Source organism: Zerene cesonia, chromosome 26 (assembly GCF_012273895.1).
Source record: "Zerene cesonia ecotype Mississippi chromosome 26, Zerene_cesonia_1.1, whole genome shotgun sequence".
NCBI lineage: Eukaryota > Metazoa > Arthropoda > Insecta > Lepidoptera > Pieridae > Zerene > Zerene cesonia.
Genome location: NC_052127.1, coordinates 6,661,400 through 6,673,579, shown reverse-complemented (window position 1 = coordinate 6,673,579; position 12,180 = coordinate 6,661,400). Strand labels below are relative to the sequence as shown.

At 42.0% G+C, this 12,180-nt stretch overlaps 1 protein-coding gene across 1 annotated transcript in view; it reads right to left on the bottom strand.

The window, feature by feature from the left end:
- Positions 1 to 12,151, bottom strand: part of LOC119837221 (low-density lipoprotein receptor-related protein 1-like) — a 16,133-nt gene extending 3,982 nt beyond the window's left edge. Inside the window, exons 1-22 of the mRNA XM_038362748.1 lie at positions 11,960 to 12,151; positions 11,024 to 11,195; positions 10,807 to 10,938; positions 9,746 to 9,959; positions 9,228 to 9,325; positions 8,865 to 9,000; positions 8,514 to 8,669; positions 8,079 to 8,221; positions 6,498 to 6,629; positions 6,065 to 6,281; positions 5,328 to 5,416; positions 5,072 to 5,158; positions 4,708 to 4,872; positions 4,294 to 4,534; positions 4,105 to 4,183; positions 3,766 to 4,021; positions 2,920 to 3,074; positions 2,693 to 2,780; positions 2,354 to 2,554; positions 1,736 to 1,851; positions 1,205 to 1,292; positions 598 to 769 (exon numbers count right to left, since the gene is read on the bottom strand). Of these exons, the coding sequence (XP_038218676.1) occupies positions 598 to 769; positions 1,205 to 1,292; positions 1,736 to 1,851; positions 2,354 to 2,554; positions 2,693 to 2,780; positions 2,920 to 3,074; positions 3,766 to 4,021; positions 4,105 to 4,183; positions 4,294 to 4,534; positions 4,708 to 4,872; positions 5,072 to 5,158; positions 5,328 to 5,416; positions 6,065 to 6,281; positions 6,498 to 6,629; positions 8,079 to 8,221; positions 8,514 to 8,669; positions 8,865 to 9,000; positions 9,228 to 9,325; positions 9,746 to 9,771 (2,645 nt within the window). The 5' untranslated portion in view covers positions 9,772 to 9,959; positions 10,807 to 10,938; positions 11,024 to 11,195; positions 11,960 to 12,151. The remainder of the gene's footprint in view (positions 1 to 597; positions 770 to 1,204; positions 1,293 to 1,735; positions 1,852 to 2,353; positions 2,555 to 2,692; positions 2,781 to 2,919; positions 3,075 to 3,765; positions 4,022 to 4,104; positions 4,184 to 4,293; positions 4,535 to 4,707; positions 4,873 to 5,071; positions 5,159 to 5,327; positions 5,417 to 6,064; positions 6,282 to 6,497; positions 6,630 to 8,078; positions 8,222 to 8,513; positions 8,670 to 8,864; positions 9,001 to 9,227; positions 9,326 to 9,745; positions 9,960 to 10,806; positions 10,939 to 11,023; positions 11,196 to 11,959) is intronic.
- Between the last annotated feature and the right edge of the window lie 29 nt (positions 12,152 to 12,180).

The following is a 12,180-nucleotide window of genomic DNA, read 5'->3' as shown; positions in this document are numbered from 1 at the left end:
TATAAACAATTAGTCTAACCTCAAAGCAAACACTCATTGACTTCGTTGCTTAACAACGCCATCTGCTGGAACTTTAATCATTCGTCAAAAAATAGTATTAGTATTACTATTCGCCAATAGATGTCAGGAAGAGTCGATAATTTTAAGTCGATAAAACACGAATATGACATTTTCTAAAAAAGATTCCTAGCTAGATCGATTTATCGCCCCCGAAACCCCCTATATACTAAATTTCATGAAAATCGTTGGAGCAGATTCCGAAATTCCAATTATATATATATATATATATACAAGAATTGCTCGTTTAAAGGTATAAGATATTTTAAGAGAAAATAAATCAAAACGAAAAATGATGTGATCACATACGGCACATACGGTGGAATAAAAATTTATGACATACAAGAATGAGATGATTTTTAAATTCTATAAGAGAATGACAAATAAGTAAATAAATAAATACAATGTCAAACATTAACTTATGCAATCCTACTTATTTTAGAAGCGCTTTCGAATGGTCAAAATACAGAATGAAATGAATGACAATGAATCCACTCGTAGGCCCTGCGACGCGCACACACGGCGGGCCCTGGCGCGCACCTGGCGTCTATCCAGTAGAGGCGCTCGGCGCGGTGGTCGAGCGCGATGCCGTTGGGCCAGGCGCCGGCCGCCAGCGCGTCCACGCGCACGACGCGCTGGCGCGCGCGCCCCGCCAGCGTGGCGCGCTCGATGCGCGGCGCGCTCTGCTCCCAGTCGCTCCAGAACAGGAAGCCTGCCAACGACACTCTCCGTACATGCCGACGCTTTCCCGCTTTCACTTCGTGTGACTTGCGTTGTTACAATAATCGTCCCGTTACACCCAATTTCCAGAAATGACATGGCTTTATGGCGTTCTGCTACTTTTACTTTGAAATGATCATCAAATTTTTAATCGGTAACCCATTAATTTAATTACATATCTCTAACTTCAAAGAATTTCAACGTGTATGTGATATTTCCTTGAATTTCCAAAAACGCTCAATGTCTAAGCAGACGTTAAGCAATTATGATTTAGTCTAGTTTACTCTAGTCTAGTCTAGTAGATGGCCTCGTAGCCACTTAATTTTATAAAGTAAAATATCAATTTCAAATTATTATAAAGCAAATAAACAAATACAAAAAGAGTTATTACAAGTAAAATCTTCGATTCAATAATGACAATTATTACCTTTTCTAGGGTCGAGTGCGATAGCGCGAGGGCTATCGATGTCGCCTGCAATCAACGTGCGACGGTACTGACCGTCCGCTCGAGCGACCTGCAAGTCATTGGTTCTATTTGTTACGTACCATAGAAATTATATTAAATGAATGGAAACGGTAGTACTAATCCACAGCTAAAACCATTATAACTATTATTTATGACCGATTATTATTTTGAAATATAAGCGTGAATGTTATAATAATATTTATTTTCTTCAAACTTACAACTACAGTTACAAAAAAATACATTTAAGAAAAATAGAGAGGATTGGTGTCTGCGATAGGCAATAGCTTGTAATGCAGATCACCAGACACTCACCCATTATCTATCCATTTATTATATTATCACAAAATACATCGCTTATTATATTATCATAAAATACAACGCTTAGAATTGAATGTTGTCCGATTGTGACTATGATTTTGTCCACGATCATGGTCACGGCTACGGAGCAAGATTATAAAAATATAAATAAATCGCAATGAATTCTCGTTTCACCTCAATCTGATGCAGACTGCTCTCCACCCAGTACAAATTGCCAGCGATCCAGTCCACAGCTAGGCCTTCCGCAGTCGACAATCCTTGTTGTACTACCACTTTTATGTCGGTTAGAGCTGAAATTTAGTTATTATTGTCAAGGAATAAACAACATTGGATATATATGTATAAGCAAATTAATAATGGTGAAAAGTTTAGTGTATCTGAACCATAGAATATTATATACACTTTAATATACATCTGAATGGACTAATGACGTCGGCTTTGATTCGATGGCGACTGCATTATTTAATTATAATTATTATTATATTTTTTAACCTATTAAAAGAGCAGAAGTGTTTTAAAATTATATAAAGGCTTCTCTGACTCGAAAACTTTCGACTAAATAATAATTTATTCGATAATCAAAAATCATTGTCAAATATAAATATTGTATATTTTATCGGCCACAACCGAGCAATGTCACTAAGGTAAACCAAATCTTTTTCAGCTTCATCAGCCGTCTGATTAACAGTGATAACTTTCGAACATACTTCTATTATTGCATACGTCTTTCGAACTGTCGAGGATACATATTGAATGATGTAGGGTGATATTTGTTTATGGGAAGGCGCTGACCGTTGTCGACGATGGTGCCCTGGTAGATGTTGTCGTCGACGACGTCGGTCCAGTAGAGCTGCACGCGGCCGGCGGCGCGGCGCCAGTCCAGCGCGATGGTGTTCTTGAGCGACGACACGAGCGCGCGCGACGCCAGCGAGCCCAGCTCCACGGCGCGCACCTCGTGCCGGTTGCTGAACACCAGCACGCCGCCCGTCGCCTCTGCGCACACCACACGCACGTACACATAGCTTTATACCTATGCTAAAGTCGCATGTTCCCAACCTTCTTTTTTTTTTAATAATTTATTTCGATTCTTTATATATACATCGATAATAATTGACGAAGTGTTTATATTACCTGTACTTTTGCAAGTGAAACCGTCATCGGCGAGTCGATACCCTTCGTAGCATGTGCAGCGGTAGCGGTTCTTTTGCGGTTGACATGTCTAAACATATATTTTTAGGTAAAGTGTATGTTTTGTTTTTAACGCATAAGCATAAAAATGAAAATAACGATTTCTCTTTCTCCCTCTCGGTCTCAATTTTTCTCTCCTAGCAAGTAACATTCGCAAACATCGCAGTCACCTGGCTGCAGACGCCCCAGTCGGCGCACACGTGGGCGGCGCGGCACGTGAGGCGGTCGCGCTGCAGGTGCAGCGGCGCGGGGCACGAGCACGCCGGCCCGCTGGGGGTGGGGTGGCACGCGTGCGAGCAGCCCGACACCGCGCACATGGGCTCGCCTGGGCACGCACAGGTCTATGGTTACATACCTCTACACACGTTGTGCTGATAGTTAATTCATCGTCAAAAGTATGAGAAGCCGCATTGCGACTATTAATCGAATAATAAAGTAATTATTATTCGAGTCGAAGACGGTGAGCAAATAATAGGAGGCCTAGCCAAAACTTGTAGCAATTCTTGTATATATCTTATACCTTTAAACGAGCCATATATATATATATATATATATATATATATATATATATATATAATTGTAATCTCGGAATCGGCTCCAACGATTATCATGAAATTTAGTATATAGGGGGTTTCGGGGGCGATCTAGCTAGGAATCTTTTTTAGAAAATGTCATATTCGTGTTTTATTCGTGTTTTATCGACTTAAACTTACTTTTTTTAACAAATAGGAGGCGTTTGAGTAGTCCCAATTTATTATGGCGAATAATAATACTATAAATGCGAAAGTTTGTGAGGATGGATGCATATGTATATGTGCGTCTGTTACTCTTTCACGCAAAAACTACTGAACCAATTGCAATGAAATTTGCTTCGTAGATAACTGGACAACTGAAATAACACATAGGCACTTTTATACCGATATTCCTACGGGATACGGACTTACGCGGTTTCAACCGCGGGTCACAGCTAGTAATAAATAAAATAAAGAATGACTGCGGCGTCCGATATTACTAACCACAGCGATCCGCCTCATCGGCGCCATCGGCACAGTCCGTGACCCCGTCGCATAGCTCCGTTAGCGGCACGCAGCGCGTCCCGTTGTCGCAGCGCAGCGCGGGCCAGTCGCACCCGCCCGCGCCGCCCGCGCCCCCCTCCGCCGCCGCCGTGCTGCTGCGTGCAGTGCTCGTGCTCGTCGGTGGAGTAGTAAGTGTGCCGCAGTCCGTCTCGTCCGACCCGTCCAGACAGTCTACACGTGAATCACATCTGAATTCCTGCAAATTATACGTGTGATTAATAGAGATATTTTCATAACGATCATAATATAAGAAAAAAAAAGTATGTCATATTAACTCACTTTTCTAATGCATTCCATATTAGTACATTGATATTCGTGCTCTTCACACAGTCCTCCGCGATCTGAGTCGTGATAGTGGCTGAAATTAATCGTAATTACAAATATTAATGAATTTCAACAAAAGCTTCGCTGCGCTACGCCATAAATGAGTAGATGTAAAACAAAGTGATCAAATATATTAACGCTCACTAGTGCGAATGCGGGCGGTGCGGCGCACGGTCGGTGGAGGGCGCAGCGGAGGGCGCGGCGGAGGGCGCGGTGGAGGGCGTGGCGGAGGGGGGGCGCGGGCGCGGGGAGGCGCGCGCGGGCGAGCGGCACGCCACCTCGTCCGAAGCGTCGCCGCAGTCCGCGTGCCCGTCGCAGTAGTACTCCCACGGCACGCACGCACCGTTCGTGCACTTGAACATCACGCCCGTGCACGACGCCGAGTCTGCCGGCAGAGTACAGGATGTACACTTGAAGGACTAGCAGTGGCATATACTTTTTTTGTCCTTTTTTTACTTAAGAGCATCGCCTGCCATTTTGCTGGTATTGGTATAAAAAAATATTTTCTTTTTATTTTTCATCGAAATAAATGTATTTTCTTTCTTTCTTCTTTCCTACCACAATCGGCCTCGTCGCTGTCGTCATTGGGCCCGCAGTCGGCGTCGCCGTCGCAGCGCCAGGCGGCGGGCAGGCAGCGGCGCGAGCGCGCGCACGCGAACTGCTCCGCGCCGCACACCACGCGCGCGCACCACGCTCCGCTCTCGTCCGACCCGTCGCGGCAGTCTGCGCACACGCACCTTAGCTTTTATTACAGCTCACTCATCATAATAGTTCTGTCCAAATTTTTATTTGTCAAGTGTTGCTAGTCATGATACACATCTTGTGAATGATATATAACGATAACAGATAAAAGAGCATAAAGACATTTAGGTAAAATTATTTAAGTAATCCAGTTTCTAAACACGATTTACTTTAAACTGACCTTTAAGTCCATCGCAGACCCAGCTTTTGGGAATGCAGCGGTTAGTGTCACATTGCATGTATTGGTCCTCATTGCAAGTCACATTAGCTGGGAAATATAAAATGTTTCATTATTATTAGTATTTAGAAGTTTAAATTTCAAGTAAAAAACTGTTTTAATTGAAATCAGCTTATAGGACCTCAGTAATTTAAAACAAATACAGACATGACAGATGTTGACATGATGATGTCGAATGAGAAAGTTGAGTTATTCTCACCACAGGGGCCACCAGGCGTAGAATCCTCGTCGGAGCCATCTGGGCAGTCTGCGTCACCGTCGCACACCAGCGATCCGTCAATACAACGTCTATGTCGCAAAACACATCGTTCGTCATTCAATTTAAAAAGATACACGCTGTAACTGTATAAACACACGCTCTAGCTAAAAACCACTAAATGTTTTTAATAGTGCAAATTATTTTAAACTAGCTGGTGTCCGCCACTTTGTGCGTAGATAGGCACTTGAGATTTAGGCGTTTCAGATCTTGAAATTCATACTCTCAGCAGAAAATGCTCACCACAGTGTAACAGTATCGGTTATCGAAATTTTTAAGTCTCTTATAGTTTAGGTGGTACGTTGCGGTCTGCATCAGGTGCTCCAGTTTACAAAATAAATTATGGCCAATATGTTGCCCATACTGTATATTTATACAACAATAATACTTTTATTCAAATCCGTCCAGAAGATCTGGAGATTAGCGTATACAAATAAAGCATGTACATTAAATATGAAAGAAAGAAAACAATAGAAAAAATTAACATGACAATCGGGACAGACTCACCTATGCTGCCGGGCTGTAACCCCCAAAAAGCGCTGATTTTCAGTCTTCAATATATTTAAATATATATTTAATGTACATGTTTCTACTGTTTTACAATAATATATATATACATATCGATATCGATGGCCTCTATAGAAGCAATGCACATAAATGAAAAGTTTCGGCGAACTAACCCCCGGCCGCAGTGGAAGTGGTCGGGCGGGCAGCGCGGCGGTTCGGCGGCGGTGCGGTTGACGCACGAGCGGCCGTCCGCCGCCAGCGCGCGCCCCGCGCCGCACGCGCACGTGCGCCCCGCCTCTCCCGCCCCCGCCACCGCCGCACCCGCACCCGCCCCGCGCGCCAGGCACACCTCCATGCACCCGCCGTTCGCGAACGAGCACGCGTTGCCACCTGACCAACAGTTAAAAATACAATTATAACAAGAACTTACATTATTACTGCATTTTTGCTTAGGGAACAGTCAGATATTTTGTATATTTGCTACATTGCTCCAAAATACTAAATAAATAAAAATAATAATAATTTTCAGCTCATTTCGATTCTAATATTCACTGTTTTGTGAATCTGAAATCGTCAATTACTTATAACTATAATAGAATAACTAACGGCTTTCCCGTAAGTTCTTTGAGACGAGGCGTATGTCGTAGAGTGGCGGCGGGAACTGGCGCACGGGCCGCACCGCGCCGCGCTCCAGCCGCCGCACCCAGCCCGTGCCGTGCTCGCTCCACATAACATCACCTGCCAGCAAGTTATATAATATCACATAAATATACAAATAAATAATATTTAAATACTTTTTTTACTTAGAAAGAAGGAAAGAAAGAAACATTCATTTTACTCCACAAAATTACAATTTAAACAAAACAATAAAGACAACACGAAACAACAATGAAAACAAAACAGCACAAAAAAACAAGAAAACATAAATTTATTTAAAAATCGTTTAAAATCGGGTAGCCACTCAGCCTACGCAGCTGAAATCAATTTCAGTGGCCCCTCTTTGTGACAGTTGGAGCGGCAGACGTATTCAAATATTAATTATATAAATACATAAAATTAGATTAGTTAGATTTATATCAATAAATAAAAAAGGAATTAAAATAAAACATAATAGATTAATAAACAGATAGACAATATACCTACATAAAAGAAACCTTCAATGACTTGGTTTAATATTAGAGGTGGAAGAACTCTTTTAAATCGCTCTAACATAGTCTTACCAATTACCACCGGTTCGGAAAGAAGTTGCAACCAATAGCAGGTATACAATTTGGTATATACACGTTCAATTCCAATGGCACTACCTCAGTTAAAGAATAAAAAAAAAACTACCAGTAGGTGTACAATTTAATCAACATCAAATAAATTATTGTATGCTTTTAATTATCTATGTGTGGCAAAATTTTAATATGAATTTCAAAAAAGAGGAGGTTATCAATTTGACTGTATTTATTTGTGTTTGATACTTCTAAACTTTTCATGACGAGATTTATGGTATTTTTTAAAGTTGCCTACCATTTGGTCCTAATTGGATTTGGTCTAGTTGTGACAATTTGAAGGTGAACAACACTCCCTCTTTATATATCGCTGATGGCTTTCATCTATGTTTTCTTTGTTAACCAATTTAAATGATAAACTGCATACATATGAACTTTCTGTTTATTTACTTCAACTTGAATGGTAACAATGAGCAATATACATATTTCTTTCAATAACACAGGTTTCTATTAATTTTCAACTCAAATTTTAGATCGTAATAGATGTGTGCAATATTCAAACGCTAAGACGACACGATGACAAAGCATATCACAATTCGCGTGAACAAAAATATAAAATCAAATGACGGTAGGTCGTAAACAGAAGGCGACTTCGTTTTTTTTTTGACAATTAATTATTGTTGTAAAAACACATTTTTTCTAAATCGAATCTATTTATAAGTATAATCTATCTTAATAGATATATAAATTACGTGTCAAGTTGTTTGCCCGCGATAGACACCTGAACTAGTCAACCAATTTTAATCAAATTTGCACACCATGTGCAGCTCGATCCAACTTAAAAGATAGGAAGTTTATCTTATTTCAATTACGATAGATGGCTATCCGGGCGGAGCTGGAGCGTGCAGCTACTAATATATAATTTTAATCACATACATTAACTAAAGTATAAAGTTGCCTCTTTATGTACCGTTATACAAGGCGAGTCCGTACGGCTTGGAGATGGGCACCTGCGGCGTGCTGGCCAGCACCAGCTGCGGCTCGGCGCCCGCCGCCGCGCCGCCCGACGCCGTCACGTGCAGCCGCTGGATCTTGTTGAGGTACGTGTCACACCTGTTCAAATACTCTTTTGCTTATGAAATAGTTATGGAGTCCTGTCGCGCATTGGAAAAATAAAAATGGATAGATAATGGTATTATGATTAATGGATTCAATAATCTCGTCAGGATAAAAACAATCATTATCAAAACTAAAAACATTAAAAGCCGTATTTCATAAACACGTTTGCTTCTTCAGTGATAGTATCCTGGAAATGTGAATGTGATAAAATAAAATAACGTGGTAGGCAGACAGCCGAGTGTGGTCTCATCCCTGGCAGCGCGCTACAACACGCACCCACACCCACCAGTACAGATACTGCCGCACGGCGTCCAGCACGAGCCCGTTGGGCCAGTGCAGTCCCGCGCCCACCAGCACGCGCCGCTGCGAGCCGTCCATGTTGGCCACCTCGATGCGCCCGCGCCCCCCGCTTGCTCCTTCCCACACGCTCCAATACATCACTCTTTAAAGACAAAAACAGAAATACATTATATCAAAATTGCTAATTATCATATCATATGCGCATACACGTATACGCATATGCATGCGCATACGCATAAACGAATATTATTTCATAGTAACGTGTCACTTATTTATTATTGCGTATGGGTATATTTATATCGTGTACGCTGAATTTCATAAATATTTATCCACCGACCCGTTGGGCGGGTCGAGCGCGATGGCGCGCGGGTTGAAGTCCCGCTCGTCGACGAGCGCGGCGCGCGCGGCCGGCCAGTCCAGGCGCGCCACGCTGATGCGGCCCAGCGCGTCGTCCGTCCAGTACAGGTTGCGCCCTGACAACCATCGTTATTTTAATCATTTTTTTCGCTATATTACTAAACGCGAGTGTATATAAGCATGAAAGTTTGTTTAAAATTGTGTTCGGATGTGAAGTCACAAACACCTAAAGGAAATATTTTTAATATTTGTGGCATTGATATTTTATTTATGTAAGACATACCAATTATTAATAACCAATAGTTATGTATGTACCACCATAAATATCATAAATTTAACTTACCTATCCAGTCGACAGCCAAGCCTTCACAATTGTCTACGTCTTCACCGATGAACACTTCCCGACCACTACCGTCGAATTTCTGACGAACTATTTCATATCTAAAAAAAACTTGGGTTAATATGCTTAGCCCGAAGCCCAGCATAGTGCCAATGTGTGAGCGGTCTTACAACGTGTCAATGAAGTTCGCAACCTACTTCGAATCATATTTGTCGAAATTATTAAGGTTCTGTATCGATGAAAGCGTTATATAAACTATGAAGTAAGGTGAGACATTAATTCTCTTAAATTTAATTATGGATAATAGAAATAAGATACTGTATATGGTCCTCGCTTACTTAAAAAAACAAAATACGCTATTCAGAAGGTATAAAATGCATGTGCTCGATTTTTCTGGAACATACCTACCAGATTGTAGGTATACTTCGGTTAATATTTTGTTAGTTTGTAACTGTTTCTTTTTTCACTATGTAAAATAAAATGTCTGGAAATATGTTTGAAGACATAATAAGTAATGTTACCTGTGCACGTCACAGTAGTAAAGCATGTTGGTGGCGAAGTCGACGTCGGCGGCGGTGGGTCGCGCGGCGTGCGCGGCGGGCGCGGCCGGCTCGCCCCCGCCGTCCCCGCCGCCCCCGCCGTCCCCGCCGGCCCCGCGCGCCTCGCGCACGCGCACGCTCTGCACAAGGGGCGGGGACCCGCGGCACACCAGCAGCCACTCGTCCACCTCCACACCTGAAACCCCATTACAAATTGAAGTGTATGACTGTGTATGTGTGTTTGTAATCAAAGTTATACATTTTGGATGTTACAATACAGAACTTAAATAAAATAAAAAAAATTATAAGTTATTGTTGTTTTTATGTTTGTGTTTTTATCCAGTTTATGATCACTTTTTTACGTCGTTACGATTTAATCTATAAATGGTCGTACTCTACGCTCTACTTCCATGATTTTAGTCTTGTTTAAGACAGGGCTACTTAAGCTAAGATAGATTGTACCGGCGACTTGTATATTTGATTCCTAAAATTATGTGAAGTAATATGTTTCAAAGATTTAAAAATCCAGATGAGTTTCCGTGTGCTTTCATACATAATGTTATTGTGTGAATGGTATGATAAGCGGTGATCTAATATGATTCCGATATATTTTGTATTAATTTTAATTATCTGTTTTGTCACATTGCTAGAGATTAAGATTGTTTAGGAGTGTTTATATAATAGTTGAAAAGCACATGTAGTCGATTTTTTTAATATTCAAAGTGTGGAGCTTAGTTATAAACCAATTAGAAAATGCGGAAAAACTTAACTAAACCATGTTAAATACCGAAATCTAGGAATTCCCACTCAACACTATCGCCGTATCATCTGCGTGTGGGTAGATTTTTCCATTTACAACACTTTTATTTGGCAGATCATTAGTGTAGACTAAAAAGAGAGCTGGTTATAGAACGCATCCATAACAGATATATTAGACGGAAAAGCCGTACCGATACACGATACTCTATCCCCAATATTTAATGAGAGCAAAAACAACAAGACAAGTTCTAAAACATTTTATTCATTTAAAGCAAAACACTCACGTTCGCAGTCCCCGTGGCCGACGAGGCGGTAGCCGTGCTTGCACAAGCACTCCGCGTGTGCCGTGCCGTTACGGTACGCAGTGATGCACAGGTGCGCGCACCCGCCTTTGTTCACGGCGCACGGATGTTGTGCTACGGTAGGATAAAACAAGATATAATAAAAATACCGTCTATGAAATACTAAGGAAATTACCTGTTAATTTAATTAGATTGTTACCTGTGGGTTGCCTCTGTCTGTGGAAGACCAGCACGGACGTGGGCCGGTCGCGCAGCTCGAGGGCGGGGCGCGCGCTGCGCTCGGCGCGCGTCGCCGACACCACGCTGCTGGCGCCCCACAGCGGCAGGTACACGCGCCCGTCCAGCACCGAGATGTGCTGCAGCTTCTGCGTCTGCGAGCGTTGGGTGCGCCGATGAAAAATTTCGTATTGGCTTATCAACAATATAACAAGTCGCGTAGAACATATAAAAAAGAAAACAATTATAACTTACTTTAAGTGTTATATACAATTTATTTTTTGAACTTTAAATATTTTATACATAATTATGAGTAGATTTGAAATAGTAAGGTTTTTATTACACGGTATAAACGCAATATAATCCATCTAGCCAGCTAACAATAACAATGTTATTCTAAAAATGCTACATTTTTTGTCTCTTTTTTTACGTTTTTTTGAAAAGTCCTTCGAGCCCAAATTGTAAAATCCCTTCATAGTTTAACTATGGAATACTAGCTGCGCCCTGCGGTTTCACCCGCTTAAGTCCGTATCCCGTATGAATATCCGTAAAAAACTACTGGTAGAAAAAAATAGAAAGTTTTGGAAGAGCTTTTATCGCGTATAGCGAAACCTCACTATAGGTACACAGAATATTAGCATTAATACTAAGATAGACCAGCCATAATGTGACTAACAAATAAATTGGTAGAAAAAAGATATTCTAATAGTTTTTTTATTCAATGTATTAAGTGTAAAGTTCGATTGTAAAAGTAAGGAAATAGAGCTTATTTTATTATGTTTCTCCTTTTTATAATTCTCGGATACCATCAGAAGGATAATACACGTATCTTTGAAGGCTTTCGCAGATTCAACACGCATCAAGTTCTTTGAAGAGTATTAATGAGTTGCGGGACATAATTATATCGAGTGACGCGTACCGAGTAGCCCTTGCGCAGCGTGACGCGGCCGGAGCCGTCGTAGCGCGCGCGCTCGACGCAGTCCAGGTAGGCGTCGGCCCAGTACAGCAGGCGCGCCGCCGGCTCCACCGCCAGCGCGGCCGGGTACACCAGCCGGCGCGCCGCCACCGCGCGCGCGCCCGCGCCGCCCAGCGCCGCCGCGCGCACCGCCGCCGCCGCGCCGCCCCACACCGTCCAGAACA